Consider the following 21,957-nt stretch of genomic DNA (forward strand, 5'->3'; position numbering starts at 1 on the left):
AATAAAAACAATAAACTCAACGTCATTAATATTTAATGCTCGTTAAGCCGCTTGCGCTTTTAGCTATTTCCGTGTTGCTAGCGGAGGACGTGCACGGACCTCGCACACTTTAAAAAATTAATGCAATAAGCATTTCTGTAGGCTAAAGCTGTCCTTCACCTCTTATGATGTTTGATTGAAGTTTGCATTTGCTGAAATTTATTTTTGCTTCAAGTTCGTTTAGTACTGTTCACTTGAATGCTTTCTTTTTAAATCATAAAGATGTTTCTGTTTAGTTATAAAATAAAAATTAACCTATTAATCATATTAATATGTTGTAGGGGGGAGCTGGAACAGTATAAGACTTTCCCAAACACATTTTTATACGTTCAAAAATAGTGTCTGTTGTGGTTGCCAGCAAAGGACCCAGGTATGAATTTTTGTCAATATCGCACACCCCCTAGACTGCATAAATGCGCAAAGGTAAGCTATTATTAGAGAGTAATAAGTTATTTTACACTTTAATGCGCATGCCCAGTTACGTGATTGGTCATGTTTCATGCGTTTATGGTGGTGTATAGTGTGGATGAAGATTATTTTTAAAATCCCAGTATAAACGAGGATCGTTTTCATTTTAAAATGCCGTTTTAAAACGCAAATGCTCTAATGTAAACATGGCCTTAATGTTTTGTTTTCATCTACTGAATACCTTTGTAAGGTAGAAAGCTGTGTGTCTATTTCACAAAAAAGCATTTGTGACCTCAAAAAATGTTTTGTAACAAAAGTATTAAGTTTTTAACATTCTCAACATTACCTTTTGGACAGAGGCCTTCACACTTCTTACATTTCCGAACTCCGCCCTCATCCACCTCAAAGGTGCCAGCACTGCATGTCCTCACACATGCCCCGTGGTCAGTCACGACATAGTTGTCTGAGAGAGAAACGTCAAGGCACCAGTAAATCTAGAGTCATAAACCACAACTAACAAAGGCAGCACAACAAAATCTGATGTTTAAGACAAATTACAGTATTCTGTCTTGGTTGCTCCAGTTTCTCAGATGTTACTCAGAAACCAGAGTTGAGTAATCTTATGATACAGCTTAGAATGCTTCTCTGTATCTGGATTTACATTTTAACCCGATTCCCTGAAAACATTAATCTTTAAAATACAGAAATTCCAGAAAGGACACCTAAGAACTTTAGGTTTAACATGTTTTAATTTGACTGTTCCTATACAGTAGCTCAGTTGGTCGAGGGTTGCGTAAGCAGCGCAAAGTCTGTGGGTTTGATACTGATTAAAATCATCTATAGACGGTTTCATCGGACGCACGTGCGCTAACGCGATACACGTCTGGATCCGAACTTAACTTCCGGTTTCGTTTTTTTTAATGGTCTGACTAGTTGCTAAACTGATCTCTTGAACAAATGCCTCGTCGAAAATAACAAATGTTTTTGTTTCCTTGTTATTTATTCTTAGCGGAGTTTACCGCAAGTTACGTGCGGACCACGACAGCCGCTTATTTATGTTGTTACTGCTGAAACCGTCTATAGTTTGAATGCACTGCAAGTTGGGTTTTTTTGTGTGTTCTGGCAGAAATGTAGTCATTACAGGCAGTATCTAATACAAAGGATAACATAACACATTAATCCTGACATAATACAGTACAGTCTGACTTTTTAGGTATTATGGTTGGCCTTACGTGGGCATTTCTTGATACACGTTGCCCCAAAGCTATATTTCCCATTAGGGTTTGGAGCGATCTGGTGGGTATTAGGGTCGTATAGCATCAGCCGTGGACATGCATCCTTACACGTTCCTTCATCCTGGAAGTCTTTACAGGCCTGCAAACCACAAGCACACAAACAAAATATCTCATGAGTGCACTACTTCGATAGAGTAAGCATTTTCATTGCCCTTCGGGTTAGCTACGCAGTTCATCGGCAATACTGTAAATGCCTCCCTGTAATATTATAGACATGCCTTATATGCTGCACAAGTGCACATGATTTAGAGTGGTGTATGTGTTATCTAAAGGAATAGTTCACCCAAACATGAAAATTATGTGAAAACTATGGTGGTCAGGGTTGTGTACAATTTTGAATTAAACTGAAAAAGCTTTCAAATTTTAATCAAAAACATTCATATACAGTAACTGTAATATGTGCAATTTCTATGTGAAAAAAATTTGCAAAGTTCACCAAGACAAACTTTTATTTACTTATGACAATGGTGTCAAGCATCACTTGACATGTGTGGTTTCTTACCAGACAGTGGGTTGGTTTGGGTCCAGTGCAGCCTGCAGCACAATGCTCATTACAGCAGTCACTAGGTTTAGGTCCATTACATCTCCCAGAGCACTGCTCTGCACAGTTCACTTTAGTCACTAGATAAAGAAAGACACCATTGTTTGCTTTAGCTGGCAGACTGTTGTGAGTACAGCAACAACAGATGCCTTTACGATATTCAATATCATCATCAAAACAGCATTCTTTTCTGCGTTAAGTAGTGCTTGATCAGCAGTTATAGCACTGTATGTACTAAAGCACTGTTAAGGATGTTTTATTTCATGAAAAATGTTTAGACATACAGTATTTTAAGTTAATCTCTGCTACAGGGTACTGTATATTGTGCAAGCTTTGATTAATGTGCAATGTGTGGCAGTGCAAAACACCTAATGCTGCGTTTACACCAGCCGCGGTAGAGGCATCAGCCGCAAGTGATTTCAATGTTAAGTCAATGTGAAGATGCGTTAACGCGCGTCTGGAGGTCTTGCGGCACAAATGAGCCGTTTAGCGCAGTGCGGTAGATGCGATTCCGCCTCATTCGCGCGAATGTCGCAAATTGAGCGTTGCCACGGCAAACGCGCGAGTTGAAAACTTTGAACTTTGGCGGAAAAACGCGTTGTGTAAACCAATCAGGAGCTTACTCTAGTAGTCCCATGATTACAGGAAGCGAGCTGAGTCGCAGAAGCACCTCCCATGACGCGAATTTCCGCGTGAATGTCTCGGTGACTAGAATTTCACGCGCAGCTGTCCCGCGTGAATGAAGCGAGTAAACTCAAAATGTTCAAGCTGCAAACTAGTCAATGTGAAGACGCGTTGATGCGGGTCTGGAGGTCTCGGAGCATGAATGAGGTGTTTAGCGCGTCTAATTCGGGCGAATGTCGCAAATTGAGCGTTGCCGCGGGAAACGCGCGAGTTGAAAAATTGGAACTTTTATGGAAAAACGTGCCACGTTAACAAATTAGGAGCTTGCTCTAGTAGTGACGTGATTACAGGAAGCGAGCGAAGGTGCAGAAGCCCCTCCCATGATGGGAATTTCCGCGTGAATGTCTCGATGACTAGAATTTTACGCGCGAATGAAGCGAGTAAACTTAAAATGTTCAAGCAGCAAACTACACGCGGTAGACGCAAATTTGATGCCTCAAACGCAGCTGGTGTGAACCCACAGTAATGTACACACCAAACATGGGGCATTGTGTTAATCGCTCTAGATTACCTGCGTGATTTAACTTCGTGTCATGCTAAATTTTCCCTCAAGTTGAATATTTTCAACTTTGACGAAGACGCGTTTGAGGCAAATAGCGCGTGTTTTTGCTGCAAACGCACCGCCTATATCCCGTCGCCCCACGCGAGGAAGCGTCTGATCGCGTCTTTGCATTGACTTTGTATGTAATCTACTTGCGCAAATCGTTGAACTCGCTTCTGGTGTGAACCCACAGTAAGTATAATCCAGGATTATATTAACAAATTGTTAAAATAACCGTTGGTTAACAATGACATGTCTTATAAGTATACAAAGGGGTTTAGTGTCTATTAAGTTTTGTAACTTAAATAAAAGCATCCAACTTACTTTCAATAACTTTTAAAGGTGCCAAATAATGAATTGATACAATATGTAAAATAGGGATGTAACGGTATTATAAATTTCGTGGTATTGCGGTAGAAGATTTTCCCGGTACCACCGTGGTCACATGATCGGTAAAACGTTAGGTCTTCCGGGCAACACGTGTAGTTTTTTTCCGGTCAAGCAATGGCGGAAGCAAAAGAAACACGGACTTTAAATCTGATGTGTCGAAAAAGTTCGCGTTCGCTGTGACAAGAAACGAGGAAGGACAAAATGTGATGGACATTCAAAAAACGAGTGAGTAAATCCGTGAATGAGCAGAGTGTGTATGCCGTTTTTCAATTAGAAGGTTGCAGCCTCCTTAGATCGCATATGCAGGCTGCATCCGTCATTAAACGCCTGGTGTATATAAGTTAACTGAGTATTATTCGCAAGTCATAGGCGTGTTACAATAATATACGATTAAATAAGAATAATAGTCAACTTAAAAAATGTTAATATTTTGAAATAAGACGGTCTTCATGACGTATGCAGCCTACAAATGCGACCCATAGAGGCTGCAGACTTCCGATTTGGAAACGCGCCCCTGTATTAAGTGAGCTGACCTCAGCTCTAAGTCCAGCTACAATAAGTAAGCAATTTTCATTTTTTACTGGGTTGTTTTTGTTTTCAGGAATTGACCCATCTTAAAACCCATCATCTTTTCTTGATTCTACAATCACAACCGTTGCTTTCATAGGAGTACCAAGCATTAGCATTAATATTAATAATAATAAAAACTAGGTCAATTGAGGGAGTCACTCAATTCTTAAAACCTGACTGATTGGGAGTTGTTTTAAGTCGACAAACTAAAATGAAACTTACTTTTTCTGTCCTTTTTATGAAAATTGTAAACACTTCACTACACTTTGTACATTGTAATGTTCAGTCTTGTTTAATAAACACTTATGGGAGTTTTTCCAAGTCTTCATTTGTTTTTTTTTCTTCCTGCAAATGTTTCAATAATTACCGTACCGTGGGCATCATACCGAAATACTACCGTACCGTGAATTTTTGATACCGTTACATCCCTAATGTAAAATTGTTCTCTGATATCTACATAAAAGGCATGTGACTTTATTAAGTCCAAACATAATCCAGAAATTATTTTACATGTCCATTTAAAACCCTAGAACATGCATTTTGCGTTATGCTAACTAGCATACAGCATTAACTTTGCAATTTAACTCAGCATTCACAACTTTGTTTTAGCATTGTAACAACATTGTAATTAATTGAATGTGTAATTTAATGCTGGGGCGTACATCCCGACTGTAATGTCACGGTCGATGTTATGTTGAGATTGGCTTGTTTTTCAGTTTTCTTTTGCATGCACAAGGTTTACATTAGATTAGGAAACATTAGTGTTTGAGGCTCACAATACGTCATTACCATGTACAGAACTCTTATTATTCATCTATGCCTAGGTAAATACAGTTTTACATTTTATGGCACAATTAATAACATCAAAAAATGACTTTCAGTAACTCAGTATGGCCAAAGATAATATTTGAAAAGTTCAATCAGAAAGATCAATCCCTACAGTTTTTTTTTAGAAACACTTACATGTTTGACAGTATCGGGGGCCTGGAGCCCAACAGGAACCATTACAGCTCAGCTCACACTTCATACCTGCAAGAGGTGAGATGCCACTCTCTTAGTACTTACTACTAAGTAAACTGGTTTAATAAGCACTAATGAATATGAGCACATGCGACAAACAGGCTGTTAAAGGACATACAGCGTCTATCATTACTGGGTACTGGCAGTTGAGATGTAGGAAGACTCTTCATGTTGAGAATGTCAGTCCACTTGATGGTCTCCACGTTACATAAATGACTGTTACTGGCAAATTTTACTCCACCCTTCAGTATTTCTAAAGTAAAACACAATGTTTGTATCATTAAAAGTGTGTTCTTAAATGGACAAATACTGTATGCATGGAAAAGCTTGCATGGAGAACAGGCCAAAAATAATACATATTATTTTCAATATATAAATATACAAAATTACTGAGCATTAGTAGTAACAAGGTATATTAGTTAGGGAAATATTATATATAATCATATACCGGTTAAGCTAGTCAGAGGCAATTGGTTCACGCCTTGTCCAGTGCTCTGGTTGAAATTTAATAGGACAGCTAGCGCGTATTTGTCCTCATAAAGGGTGTGGCCACGGATAATGCGAAGGTTCTCAAGAGGGATGCTGGGAGCTGTGTTGACAGCTATTAGAACATAGCCACCAACTTCTTGAATGCTCTAAATCAGAAAAACACCAAATACAATGAAACATTATATAATGTTAAAACATCGGTCAAGTGATACAGATATCAGATTAACAGGGAACCAATGCGACCCTGCCTGTGAAAACTCAGCTAAAGTCATTTTTGTGCTTTAACGTTTTCCACATAAAATCATCCTACTGTACATAATGTAAAGAACATCCTTTGAAAATATAACCTTAACGTACCAATAAAATCAAAACGGACAATTCTTATTTTTTTATGTAATATTGCAGTGTTTATTATAAACAATTTATCTGTGCAAGTCATTTTTTTATTTTAATTCTTCTGCCCTCATAAACTATTCTGATATTCTGTTCACTCGGAAATACGTCACAGCATGGAAGTGAAGTCGAACGCGACTTCTGGTTCAAGGGGACTTTAATATCTTTCATCTTGACTGAGTAAGAAGGCCATGTCACTAATTGAAATTAAAGTTAATTTTTTAACTAAAATTAAACTTTGATGCTCTGGATTAGATTATGATACTTAAGCATGGATTTCACAGACTTGGTCACAAAATATAAGTAAAAACAAAATTGTGGTAAAACAATTTGTACAACAAATTTCTGAAATTCAACTTGAATGATTAAAAAAACGACATAACAGCCATACCTTAAGGAAAGACAAGTCATGTTTCTCTGTGAGGTACGTGATCTCCAGGTTTTCCAGTACCACTGTGCAGTTGCTGTACATCTTCACTAAAATCTGGTAGTGATCATCCACCGTACCCAGCAGAGCCAGTTTGTTATTGGCTCCCTGACAAACTAAAATCACAGAAAAAAAGGAAAATGAGATTTACATTTAATCCAGTTGCAACCTGAGACATTCAAGGAGAAGTACAATAAAGATAAGACTAAAATATAAATGTACATAAATCATGGCAGTACCACTGCTGCTAGGAATATATGGAGTATAATAGTTTCCAAACACATACAGTCACTTCAACACATAACCCATAATTTAAATCTTTAATTTTAAAGGGACATTCCACTTTTTGTGAAAATATGCTCATTTTCCAGCTCCCCTAAAGTTAAACATTTGATTTTTACCATTTTGGAATCCATTCAGCTGATCTCCGGGTCTGGCGCTAGCACTTTTAGCATAGCTTAGCATAATCCATTAAATCTGATTAGACCATTAGCACCGTGATAAAAAATTAACAAAGACTTTCGATGTTTTTCCTATTTAAGACTTGACTCTTCTGTAGTTACATCTTGTACTAAGACTGACAGAAAATTAAAAGTTGTGATTTTCTAGGAATATATGGCTAGGAACCATACTCTTATTCTGGCGTAATTATCAAGGACTTTGCTGCCGTAACATGGCTGCAGGAGGCGCAATGATATTCCGCAGCAGACGAAAATAGTCCCCTGCTATCGAAAGATACTAACTAATATATAATAATAATGTTTAAATCTGAAAGTCAGTCTGCGGGATGCTGATGACTTTTCAGCTAATGAATAAGACAGAATTCAGTGTAGGTAGAAGTTTGTTTTAAGCGCTCTAAGCAGCAATGGAAAGACTTGTGGTGTGCCAAGATAAATAGTGCTTATGGAAGAAAGCTTAAACTGTCTGATTAAAAACTCTTTCTCATACATGTCTGGGAAAAACTACTACATTTACTTTGGTTTGACTCTGGTCTCTGGTCTGGGCTAGCTTCCTGCAGACAAACTATTAACATTTCTGCTTTCCTACCAAAATTCTCAATAGGGAATAACTACAGTTCTTACATGTAGTAGTTAACTACATGTTAGTTAACTACTAACATGTAGTTAACTATTTTACATGTAGTATTTTACTATGTTCAATAAGTATTTTATTAAATATTGTATTATTACAACAGTTACATAACACAGAGATACATGCACTGACTCAAACACTCTTTTGTGAGTAACTAAAGGTGACATTGATTAGACACATCCGAAAGCAATCAACCTCCCCTATTGTGCGTCAGAAGATATTCCCAATGAGAGACATGTCTTGGCAGTTTCCACTTATAGACGCATCGAACTGTCAAATAGTAAATAATTGCATTAGTGTGTGGCCAATAATGAAGTTATTGCGCAATGTAATACAGCCCCATTATATCAACTGGGACTAAAGTAAAGTGACTTGATTATATGTATAGGGGAAAGAAAATTCCCACTGATTTGAAGGAAATTAGCATTTCAAAATGTTAAATGAGACAAAGATGACTCATTGATGAACCCAAAGTGACAAAACAATGAACCAACATTGATGTGTTCGTGCTGGTTCATGTAACATTATGAAACCTTGACAATAAGAAATTGCAGTGGTTCTTAAATGGTGAGTCAAAAGGTGGGTTCCAGGTCTGACAAATAAAAACTCATATAAATGAAGGAGAAAATTACAACTATTTCTATAAATGGTATCCAATCAACCTTAGTGGCATTTTAAATAGGACATATCATGAAATCTGACGTTTTCCATGTTTAAGTGCTCTAATTGGGTTCCCAGTGCTTTTATCAACCTAGAAAATGTGAAAGATCAACCCAGTAACTTAGTTTTGGTAAACCATTCTCTGCAAGCATGTGAAAAAATAGGTCATGGCACCCCTTGTGATGTCAGAAGGGGATAATACCGCCTCTTAATCTGCACTATCCAACCACGCCACTGACATTTAGTGCAGAGATTAGCTTATTTTCATTTAAAAGGACACACACACAAAAACGGCGCATTTTTGCTCACACCTACAAAGTGGCATTTTTAACATGTTAACTTAAATTTTCTATATTATATTTTGAGCTAAAACTTCACATATGTACTCTGGGGACACCAACTTGTTTGATATCTTAAAAAAGTCTTGTGAAATGTCCCAGTAGAACAGTTTGTCCGTTTAGGGCTACTGTAGAAACATGGCGGCAACCTCCATGTAAGGGGACCCACGGTGTATATAGATAAAAACGTCTAATAATAACCATACAGTTCATTATGTAAGGTAATGAACACACCACTGATGAGTTATGAATATTATATTGCTTTCTGTCAAGAGATCCTTCTAAAGGGTTACTGATAGTACCTTTAAAGGACATTTTGTTTAAGCAAAAATGTTGGTATTGTGTTGAGTTGTCATTTGATGCCCAATGTAAAAATGGTCCACTGCACTATAAAACATTATAAAAAGTTAGTCATGCAGATGATGCAGGTGCAATGTCAGTGGCAGAAAGGCTTGAAATACTGTACTGTATGGGTGGCTTACAGAACTTAAAGGTCAACTGGTCAAAGTTGTTTCTAGTGTTTGTTGATAAGCTATATCAACTTTCAAGATAAACCCATGTTGACACAATTTAGGGAAGCTAGATTGATTGTTTTGCTTGTGACACAGTAATTCTAAAGTAATGTGTTACTACTAGTGGTAGAAGCCTGAATGGGGTACAAAAAACTACAAAAAGTGTGCACAGGACAAACTACCGCATTGTAGCGTGTGCTGAAGTGTTGACACGCAACATGAGGGATTTTCACGGAGGATACTGTCTATTGTGCGGTTGTCGGGTCGCATTCTTTAACGTGTCTGTTCTTGAAAGAAAACCTGTAAACAACTCTTTTTCAGTTTCAAATCCATGACCTGCTTTGAAATAATTACACAATGAACAAAATATGAATGAAAAGATATTTTCTTTTAGACAAAATGTGGTAACATCTAAGTTGTTTTTGCTCAACACATTTAAACTTATTAACACATTTAAACTTATTAAGTTATAGCATCAAAAGTCAACTTTAAGTTTACAAAATACATGCATGTATTAACTTTTAATTTAGCAGGTTATACAATTTCAAAACGTAAGCTATGTTTTGTTTATTTATTTACTTGCTGTACATGATTATCAAACATGTAGTCAGGCTTGTGTCTCTTCAGTGCTTTCAGTTACTCATTCACTTCAATCACTCATGAGAAGAGGTCACACCTCGAAACAGAAAGGTAAAGTGAGACAGACGCAACTGCCTGTAAATCTCAGACTTGTTTCATTCCTGCTAACGCAAACCTCCCTAACCTGACTATCTCTGTGACATCCGGGCTAAAGTCTCATAATCTTATTATGAGATTAGAAGCATCAAAGTTTGATTTTACTCATTGATTTCAATATTTGACATAGTCTTACTCCGTCCATATAGGTTATATTTTTACACAGTATCCTTTACATTATGTAGAAAACAGTAAATCACAAAAAATGACTGAGTCACTACATTAAACGAATGTTGGTCACAATTATAATTCATATCACTTGATAACTTTTTCAAGCCCTATATACTGGGAGTGTTTCCACATAGGGTGTTTTGACCTATATTCATTTTCTTGCCCAATAATTAAAGCAATCTGGCTGAAGGGTGAGATTTTTAAGGAGTGTTTGTGTTAGTAGGAACAGCTGAGAAGGAAAAACTGAGGATAAGAAAATAAGTTCCTTGTTCTCTGTTACCCATTGCGCTCTTATAGCAATAACACATAAGTGATAGCCCAGAGTAAAGCCATCAACCCATCACCCACGCGGCGAACAAGATAAATTCATAAACAGTGCCTAAACACTGCTATCTAGGACTGCCGATATGGAGTTACTCATTTCCTGATCAGTATAAATGGTATCAGCAGATGACTTGAAGGAAGGTTGAAGGAGGCAAGCCCTCCCGTGTCAGAGCAATGTGTGACGTCATTGTTGCATAAAACTACACATTACGATGTTGTTCAATAATACAGGTTGTACTGTTTTCTTGTGTACCCTTTGATGAAGAAATTATTAACAGAAGTATCTAACGTCACCACGATGTGTTTCCTAGTTAAAGCTTTATTGGCTCATTTTCATTTAGCAATAACTCTGGCCCAGTGCCAACATGACAATGGTAAGGTGTGTCCAGTTGGTTCAACTCTTTTGATTATACAGTTCTTCTTACTGTACATGATGTAACTATGTGAGTGTTACTCTTCATGATCCTGGCCAGTGTTGGGGTAACACATTACAAGTAACGTGCATTACGTAATAATATTACTTTTCTGAAGTAACGAGTAAAGTAATGTATTCTTTTTAAATGTACACATTAAAATTTGACTTACTTTTTAAAAAAAGTAATGCAAGTTACTTTTCAGTTTAATTAATTTGATAAAAAATTATCTATTGAATTAAACTAAACGTAGTGATGTACAATTACATATTCTATGCGCATGCACCAGTTTGAGTCAGAAACAGAGATGGCAGGGCAGAGCTTGACAATTTTGTAGTAAATCACCGAATCCAGATTTTTTGGGTTCGACCGAATACCGAATCAACTGTTTAAGATTCGGAATCCGAATTCCGAATCCTACTCGCATCCTTATTCCATTAACACAGTAAAACACATTAATGATGTAAACAACGTCTACAGCAGTGTATTTTTCATTTTATTTTATTTTAACTGTAAATAAAGGATAGGCAACATTATGCCAGGATGACGTGGTAAAAACTATTTTGACAATTACCATAAGCCTATGCATAATGAAAGCGATGCGGTGTGATGCGATAGTTTTTTCCAGGTGCGTCCACGAAATGTGAACCGCCCCCAAGGCTCACCGAAAAATAAATTCTTATCTCCACGTCAGCGCCCGATGTGTGTAATCAACGGCCGCGTGACTTCGACCAGTGTAGCGCAAGCCTAGGGTTCGGTTTAGTGGAAAAAAATTGAAGATTCGGCCGAACCCGAACCTCGTCAAAAAGCCCAGTATTCGGCCGAATCCGAATCCTGGATTCGGTGCATCCCTACATTTTTGTGAGGAAAATATGCAATTTCTGAATGCAGAACTTTATAAAAAACACCGGCAATGCCTGAAAGAGATCGAGCCTCAGCCAAGTAAGAAAAAGTAACGCAAAAGTAACTTAAAAGTAACGTAAGCATTACTTTCCATGAAAAGTAACTATTGCAATCATTACTTGTTTGGGGAGTAACTTAATATTGTAATGCATTACTTTTAAAAGTAACTTTCCCATACACTGATCCTGGCTAGGCTTCATGCACCATGAGCACCTTGATACCCTAACACCACAAAGATCCTAGTCACGTAAATTGTTCCAAAATGATTAAATGTCTTTTGACGAATTACAATTTTTTTATATCAAGATAGCAGCAAAGTGAACTGGCTCTTGGTTAGTTTCCATTTATTTTAAAAGTTGAATGTACACTGATAACAGACATGAGCAACTATCCCCATTTCTTAGTCAACATAAAATTGGGCAAATTTAAATTTTCCCTGCAAGATACATTATCATTACCTAGATAGATTAATATTTATTGTTGTTCAAATCTTAAACGAGTTACAGGAAAATGAACCAACCATTATGGGGAAATCAATTTTCTTATGTAATTCCATTAGTCTACATTCATTCCCTGGACACCTACGAAATAGCAGGCTTTGTTTCAAAGAAAACACTGTCCTTTTCAGTCTAGGGTTAAACCATAAAGAGTCCCATATGCACATTACTGTATACCATTAAGAAATGTGTACTTTTAGCTTGTCATTGGGACAGTGACCTCAAAGGTACACCTACTTTACACTCCTACCTGTAGGTACAAAGGTAACTCCTTTAACTTAAGAGGTAGCAACGTGTAATGTATAGCAATAAAGAACATGTGTTCGTCTCTCCCCAAAACAAAGGCAGATTTTTAAAGTCTCTGAGTCTGAATCATAGCCTTGGATCCAGAGTTGCGGGCTCTTGATTTAAAAAGTAGTTTAAACCTCACAGGACCTCGATCGGTTTTAATGAGGAAAATAAAGCGCTTCCTCAGGTCTTCCTGTGGATGAAGCCCACGCTTCCCTCTCCTGCTAGGAGGGAATTGTTTAAGATTCGGCTAAGGAGGTGTATTCCGTTAAAAATGTCACAATCTAAACAAAGATAGCATCACAACACAATGGGGAACTCCAAGGGTGTAGATGCAAGTAATGTATTCTGTGTCTTTGAAGCTCAATTCTGGACTCTAAATGGGAGTGGCAGCAATGAATGAGTGGGATCAAGACCCAAAACTGTGGAGATGTGGGGGTTTCGCAGATTAGGGACCTGCGGAACTCACAGGAAGAGGATGGAGCAATGCACAAACATACAGCAATCAGCACACATCCACACACACCATCACCACTACTACCACCACCATTAAAAAAATGATGGCAATGAGACAGCAAAAAGAAAAAATTGGCCCTACTGACATTTCAGGAAGTTCTATGTATGGGGGTCGGTCACTGAGTTACTCCAAACCCAGATGCTAGTGGCCTCCTGGGAGGGCAGAGGGAGCAAAAGGGAGGAATGGAAAGGGTGAATTTGAGAGAACTGGGAAGAAAGACACGTGTATGGATCATTCCAGATGCTGCACACCCACGGAACAGTCTTGTATTTTATTTCACAGAATACACTTTAAATCCATTATTGGCTCTACTATCAGAAAGTTAAACAGTGTTGATTTTATTCCACCCACTGTACAGCTTCCTCCTCTGCTACACATAACACACACACATATACACAGTATATATACACTCACCTAAAAGATTATTAGGAACACCATACTAATACTGTGTCTGACCCCCTTTCGCCTTCAGAACTGCCTTAATTCTACGTGGCATTGATTCAACAAGGTGCTGAAAGCTTTCTTTAGAAATGTTGGCCCATATTGATAGGATAGCATCTTGCAGTCATAAAGGGATGGACATGGTCAGAAACAATGCTCAGGTAGGCCGTGGCATTTTAACGATGCCCAATTGGACCTTAGGGGCCTAAAGTGTGCTAAGAAAACATCCCCCAAACCATTACACCACTACCACCAGCCTGCATAGTGGTAACAAGGCATGATGGATCCATGTTCTCATTCTGTTTACGCCAAATTCTGACTCTACCATCGGGATGTCTCAACAGAAATCGAGACTCATCAGACCAGGCAATATTTTTCCAGTCTTCAACTGTCCAATTTTGGTGAGCTGGAGATGAGTGGTACCCGGTGGGGTCTTCTGCTTTACAAATGCTTTGCTGCATACCACAATTGTAACAAGTGGTTATTTCCATATATATAGTATATTTGATGTAGGATCTTTTCAATTAATTTAGGATCTTTTCAATTCAATTGGTTTTCTGACTATCAATCCGGAAGAACACAGTGTGTAATCTTAAAAGATTGTATGTCATCTGCTCTGTCAGTCTCAAAGGGTGTCCCTCAGGGATCAGTTTTGGGACCTATTTTATTTTTGTTATACATAAATTATACTTGAGATAACATTCCAAACATTAGGTATCATCTTTATGCAGATGATATGGTCAGCTTCACAATCACTTTAATATCTACAATCAGCATTTAATATTGTTCAGTCTCGCCTGTGTCAACTTAAGCTGTTTTAAATATAAATAAAACTAAATCAATTATGTTTTTGACCTCTAAAGTTGAACAAAATTTTTTTCCCAGATATTATATCCTCGCAATGAACTAAAATTGAATGTGTTATGAGCTATAAATATCTGGGAATAATATTAAATGATTTGCTGCATCTTATAAAGTTCCCAGGGTTTAAACAGAAATAGGGGAAAAAAGTTTTATATAATGCCGCCTCCTCTTGGAATAATTACAGAATTCCTGAAAGCTTACCACGTTACTAAATGAGTTTAAGCTACTTTTAACAAACTATGTTTTATCCTCTGGTAAATTGTTGTTGTGATTTATGAGTGTGTTTTAATGTTTTGTTGTATATTTGTATACTCTTACTATTTGTTGCCGCCTCCTTGGTCAGGTCACTCTTGTAAAGGTTTAAAGGTGCAGTGTGTAAATTTTAGCGTCATCTAGTGGCGAGGTTGCGAATTGCAACCAAAGGCTCAGGCTGTTTCTCAATATGCGTTCTTCATCGATCTTGCGTCCTCGTGTCATCAACAGAGAAAACTTAGTAAAAAGTTTGTCCATTAAGAGCTTCTGTAAAAACATGGCGGCACAAAATCTCGACTTCCATGGAAGGGGACCCTCGGTGTAGGTAGATAAAAACGTCTAATTCTAAGGTAATAAACACATAACGGTTCATTATGTAAGGTCTTTATACACCACTGATAATATAGTTTTGTATTTTATTTTGCATTTCTGTCAAGAGATCCTTCTAAAAATTACACACTGCACCTTTAAGAGTTTTTTAACCTGGGTAAATAAAAAGAACTGAATATTGCTCAATTCACAACAACACTTTGAATGGTTTGGTTCTGAGTTCAGCTCACTGACTAAACAGTCTTGTCACTGGTTAACCCTTCACTGGATAAGATTATTGATAAATGTGATAAATGAAACTTTTATGGTGTCCTTTGTGAAGCTTGAAACCTCCAAACCTATTTATTGCCATTATATGGAAAAGACCAAGCAGTAAAATATTCAAAATGTTGTGTTCCACGGAGGAAAGAAAGTCAAATCAGTTCGGAACAACATGAGGGTGAGCAAATGCTTATCCAACTTTCATTTTTTTAGATTTTTTCTTATATTTTAAAGGAAAACACCACCTTTTTTCAATATTTTACTAGGTTCTTATCTCAACTTAGATAAATGAATACATAGTCCTACCTATCTTTTTTCAATGCATGCACTTTTAATCTTTGTGCAGTGCTTTTTGATTGTGTTAGCATTTAGCCTAGCACCATTCATTCCTATGGCTCCAAACAATTGTGCCACCATATTTACTCGTGTAATTACTCATATAGGGAAAACATGGAAGTGTTTGATGGCTTCTAATTCATCCCTGTTTGGAGCCATAGGAATGAATGGGGCTAGGCTAAATGCTAACACATTCACGAGACACTGTACAAAGTTTAAAAGTGCACGCATTGAAAAAAGGTAGGTATGTATTAATTAGTCTAAGTTGAGGTAAAAACATAGTAAAATAGTTAAATACAGACACTTGCAACGTTATACAATTTTGCTGATCTGTTTCATTACAAGACAACAGTTATAAATCTGATTAAAGAGCCACTCTTGAGTTCTCAGACATTGTTGTGTTGTTCTGAAGAAGTACAGAGCACACATTTGAACCAAAAGATGAGATAATGTACTCCGTCTCGCAAGCACATCTCACTTTCTTTTTTAGAAAACTCCTCAGAGAGACAAATAAGGACCTAAACACAGGCAAATGTTTACCTCTCTTGGATAGACCTCCCTAACAACTCATGGTACATCTCCAGTTACACTTTGACTCTGTTTATTCTGAGGTCCATGACTGGAATGTTGGAGAAAAGGTCCATTTGATCACCTATCAGTAACATTAGCAAAACTGTAGCATGCTAGCATATTATTGGTTCACTTCGACCTTGTGTAGCTGATATTAAGTTGCAGTGGAGTCACATCTGCACATTTTCAAGCATCCAATTAATGTAACTTTTACATAACTATATGCATTTAGCAGATGCCTTTACCCAAAGCAACGTACGATGCATTACAAGGAGCGTGCTTTTTTTAACCAAAATCCCTGGAATCAAACCCGTGACCTTTGCGGTGCTAATGAAATGAGCCACAGGATCGCATACAAAAGTTCTCAACCAGCAAACGCTTGTCTTATGGAGACTGCTGGAACAAAACATGCGAACAAAGCGTGCCCATTCATGACACTTAGATCCATTACCCATTGAGTTGCTAATGTGTTCGCTGGTGCCTACAATCATGGGGCTTATTCATAATTTCGGAAGGAACTGAGGGAGCCAAGAGCTGATTCATTGCAATAGTTGACAGTGTCCAAAGATCTGATTCGTCTCTTGCTCTGTGATATATTATCTCAAAAGTCAACACAGTTTCTCTGTTTTTCATTCCAACAAAGACACACTGTGCTCATGACAGTCAAGCTAAGATTACGGACTGAGTTCTAACATTATGCACAACCTCTTTTTTTGTTGTTACACATGTAGGCTTTTAGACCAGAAACAGGGATGCAGTGTTTCATTATGAAGTGGTACCCAATATTAGTGTTTTTAATGCCAGCCCTAGCCCTATAACATAAGCAAATGGCATGACATTTTAATACAACAGCAAGCAAGGCAAGTAAGATCAACAGGGCACATCCGTGTAAACTTCCAGAAAATGTGTATGATGTCAAGTAAAGGAAAGGAATGGCTATAAAAATTTACTTTATGAGGTTGAGTCTTTGCGGCAAGATGTTGGTTTTGTGTTTAACATACTTGAAGAATGAGTATGACATACGCTTGCCAATGAACGTCTTTAAGCTGAAGCCTAAGCATTTACTTATTGTTAAACCTGGTGATAGTCATCATGAACATCATTATTATAATGTCTCTACTACGTCACTGATATAAATGATTTCCTGTTACACAAGAGCAATGTTAAACATTGATTCGGGTTTAGAGATGCTCCAAGGCGTTGATAACATATCTACATCTGCATGGCAATGAAGTAGTTCCAGTTTTACTGCAATGTCAATACAAAATTATTTCTGAATTATTACTAACTTGAAAAAAAAAATGAATGACTAACAATGGCATTTTTACAATTTTTACTATTACACCTTTATAATTTTCCACATGAACTTAAGCTCCTCTTTACTTCACAGCCACATTACCACCATGGGGTGCCAATAAATTCACAATAGATGAACAGTCTATCCTTACATATAAACCATTATATCAGCTGTAAGCCATTGGCACGGGAAATAAAGGAGGTTGCCAAACGAAAGAGAAAGTGTGTGGGAAGCACGGGGCAAAAATGTGCCCCTCTTTCCCTGTTCCCTGTACCACCAGGCCCTTTTTCTTCAATAAAAGAGTCTCCACCACAGGCTGGATAACCCACACATTTCACACATCATTCCAGCCGGAAAGAGCCAGCTGCGTTCGGGAATCCCCAGTTACAGAGAATGTTCCCAAAATGTTCTCCAGAGCCGCAGACAATGAATCTTAAAGGTGACAGATAAACACCAACTTCAGATGTTTCACTGCTACACCGCTAACAACACGGCTAACAGCATATTTGTGAACATCAATGTACTATATTTCTATGAATATTACATTTAGTACACTGCTCTAGATTTGATATCATGGATGATGATGTGTATAGGAAGGAATACAGCCTGTGCAGTGATGGTTTTGATTATGAATGTGTATAGTAAGGGACCGAGTGTTGATTTAAAGAGTGAAAGTGCACTGAAGCACATGGATGAGTTTCCTGTACCGTGTTCCCAGCGGTTACTCATCATTTACTCATTGTAACATTATGAGGGCACACGTGGTTTTGTTCAGATTAAGAGTCACTCCCTATCAGAGACTGAGACACAAACTGGACTCGCTCGCTCTGGCTGAAAAGTTTCCGGTGGAATGCGCACACTGCATTTCGCAATAGCAAACGGGGTCTTAGTGTATTTTTGGCAAAGCGTTTTTAGCATGAAACCAATCAGTTTCACCCTGAAATCCAAAGAAGTCTGTAACAAGCCATGAATGACACATTAGGGAGTCACGTTTAAAATGCAGATTATGTTCCAACAAATGAACGTGCAGCTGATCTTTTTGAGTAATAGTATTTTACTAGTAATAGTACTAGTATTTTTATGAATAAACAACCTAGAATAGAAAAAAAATATTTAAATACATTTTCTTAGACACTCATTAAATGAAACTAGGAGTCAGTCCGATGTAAGTTTTTTCAATGTCTGACTCAGATTTTCCAAGATCTTGCAAGCAATAGTCAGACAATTCAATATGAACTCAAACATTTCTCATCAAATTCTCTTAAGATTAAATGATTTTGGTTGTGCTATTTACTGTACATTAATTTTATAGCTGTGTACTCTTACAGTATGTGAGCAATTGTTTAATGTGTGCATACATTATTTTTTTATATGTCAATAAAAATTTTAAAGAAATATTAGAAACAAAGTTGGTAAATTTAGCATAACAGAAAACTCCATTAGATCTTCTGTGCTATGAACGCAGTAAAGACGTTGCTATAAGTATTATCAGCAGCAGACTCATAGTTTTCTGATATTTCTCTTAAGACTACATAGAGTCCAACAATGACTCTGCTGTCATTTCTTCCATAGAAAATATAGAGTCAATACAGACCACTCAAAAAACAAAAGGCACTGCTTGTTTAAAACCACAATCACAGTCCCAGCCCAGTTGTTTTAAAGCCACCCCCTCATTTTAAACTCAAAGGGATCGAGAAGCCTGCCTTGCATCACTCACTTGGGCATTAGAATAAACTTTATTCTACAAGAATTTTAGTTTTTCAAAAATGGCAAAGCTTTATTTTAAATTGAATATTTTTGTGAAAAATTAGAGGCCTTTCTGCTTACTGCCATCATAGTCAGGTGTTTACTAAAGGCTGGATTACACTAGATGAAATCTGATCAGATTTGAAAAGACTAGACATGACGATACATTCACACGGGGCGAAATCGTTAGCGCTTCTTATTTACTTTTAATGGGTGATGTCATGCGTTGCCGAACTGAATTGTGGATCCGTCGGCGTCACGGCACTGCCACTACTCGCGGCAGAAGTTGGACATTTATTAACTTTGCAAGCGCCAACGTGTGCGTCAGCCAATCAGATCGCCTTATGCAAATAACCCAGTGCAGAGCCAGCCAATTACGTGGCGGCCACTGTGATTGGCTGTTGGCCTTGCTTCAGACACGCCTTCCATCAAGTGCCCCGTGTGAATGTACCGTTATTCAATAAACTTTTTGTTTATTTACTTATTTAAATTATTTGCTTTTTTAATGTAGATGTAATTAATCTTGTTAATTAGCCTGGGTTTCCCCATGCTGCCTTGTGCACAAATTTATTCATGCTGCAAGTCTAGCATGGAAACTTTGCCCCTAAAATAGGGACCCAATCACAGAACGGGGAGGGGGCAGCAAGACGATGATGTCTATGCGACACACCGAAGCAGTTTTGTTATTTGTTATAACACAGCGACAGACGCAAAGTTACTTTTCAATGCAGCCTTAGATAGTGTTTTGAAGTAGTTTTGAGACTAGTATGGTGTTAGCCAGGCTACTAGTTAATTAAACTAGTCCAAGTCTCAGATAAAGGAAATTTTATTTGTCCCAATATATTTCAATTAAAGAAGCAAAAAAATGCTCATTTATTGTAACTGTAGTACATTAGGGTGAAGTTCAGAGGAGATGTTTTACCCACTGCAGATGTTGTGAAATTTACTATGTACTTTCCAATACACTTACAGTAGAATATCTCACACACCACAGTCCAGCATCAAACCTCCACAACATCACTGCAGAGATGCACCAACATAGGGGTATCAAGAGTCCAGGGACACCTGGGACTTTGCTGGCTGGCTCGCTAACTTGCTTATGAAATGTGGTTGATGTAAGCAAAAATGCAGTTGTAAAACCAGATGATTTATGGAATGTTTATTTTGCATTTTCACACACAGCTGCTGGACACATGGCGTCATGTAACATAAAATTGCATTTATGACCAAACATACTTTGCACCTGCACTAAATGAGCATTCTTCAAAACAAAGCAAACTTTTTCGAAGGTTGTGCCTTTTCTGTGAGGGACATAACATATATAATGTATTGTAATAAAATGTGTCCAAATCGGAAATTTCTAGGAAATAGTGTTCAGCTCATGACTGCCTCATTCTTATTTGTGAGTTTTAACACTCTTCGTACAGGATTATGCAAATGTCTGATTTTGACCATGTAATTTCCTGAAAAGTCAAGATTTGTTATGCTGGGATAACATAAATAATTAGGTTTTGAACAACTTGTGGAACCCTCAAGTGCATGCCATCATTAAAAAATACACCAAATACTTTAGATAGTTTTCAATTTAACAATTAAACCATTATGGTTATGATATCATTTGCTTTAGTGGTCCTAAACTTTTGGACCCCACTACTGCATTGTGTTTTGTCTTTAAAATGGCTAAATTGTTAGCTTTAAAATGGTCATTCTGCCAAGTGTTACACTGCAATTTTAAGGGACTGTGAACTGCACTCATGAGCTGACTCAAATTCTTCTCATAGCTTCGGCTAGCCACTAGGAAAACAGTGTCTCTCAAATATGTAACCTCTTGACCCTTTAACCATTACCCATCCTCTGTTCTCAAAAGTTATAGGCCTAAGATGATATTAACGGTTAAAAACTCTCATAAAATAAAAGCAAGTCATTTGACTCTGAGCTTCCTGTGAGATGAGAGAAACTAAATACACATAGTCCATGGACCATTCAGAAAGTTAATCTGCTTCCTTTCCAGTAAATCTGGATCCTTTCCAGCCTTAAACTCTAGGGAGATGTTATCAATCCTGATGAGTCTCGGTGGATCAGTAGAGAAAGATTAAACACTTTGCACTAAAGCAACAGCACGCTAAGCTGGTTTGGTGAATCTAATCTCTATAACTTTAGAAATGTCCCTCTGAGTATTAAGTCTGGATTATTTTAAATAATAAATGAATCAAATTAATAGCAATATGAGATGTTTAATATCACTAGCGCGTAAACATCTGACCCAAATCTTAGCGAGGAACACATTTTTAATCATTTTAGATTATGTACGCTCTACCTCTATGTTTTGGTCTGGCACCTGTGATTTGCTATTGCGATGGCAACATGTGCGTTACGTATTTATCTTATTGCAAACGTAGGGTAACATGATGTTCCCCAAACTCTACTGATGTACATCAAACTCTACTGGAAGATAAACTGCAAGTCAAGTCTCCATGCGCTTCATATCCTAAACAACTACGTATTATTTGTGTAGCGTTGTTGCCTACGCATTACAAATAGACAAAAATGTTCCAGATGGACTTTTACAGGCATACTGAAACATCATGTAACACATTTACAGATTGAAAATGA

General features: G+C 37.5%; 1 protein-coding gene across 1 annotated transcript in view; it reads right to left on the reverse strand.

The window, feature by feature from the left end:
* Positions 1-21,957, reverse strand: part of egfra (epidermal growth factor receptor a (erythroblastic leukemia viral (v-erb-b) oncogene homolog, avian)) — a 58,404-nt gene that overhangs the window by 24,062 nt on the left and 12,385 nt on the right. The window contains exons 2-8 of the mRNA XM_073853984.1: positions 6,762-6,913; positions 5,937-6,123; positions 5,607-5,741; positions 5,432-5,497; positions 2,245-2,363; positions 1,680-1,821; positions 794-910 (exon numbers count right to left, since the gene is read on the reverse strand). Of these exons, the coding sequence (XP_073710085.1) occupies positions 794-910; positions 1,680-1,821; positions 2,245-2,363; positions 5,432-5,497; positions 5,607-5,741; positions 5,937-6,123; positions 6,762-6,913 (918 nt within the window). The remainder of the gene's footprint in view (positions 1-793; positions 911-1,679; positions 1,822-2,244; positions 2,364-5,431; positions 5,498-5,606; positions 5,742-5,936; positions 6,124-6,761; positions 6,914-21,957) is intronic.

Source organism: Misgurnus anguillicaudatus, chromosome 2, assembly GCF_027580225.2.
Source record: "Misgurnus anguillicaudatus chromosome 2, ASM2758022v2, whole genome shotgun sequence".
NCBI lineage: Eukaryota > Metazoa > Chordata > Actinopteri > Cypriniformes > Cobitidae > Misgurnus > Misgurnus anguillicaudatus.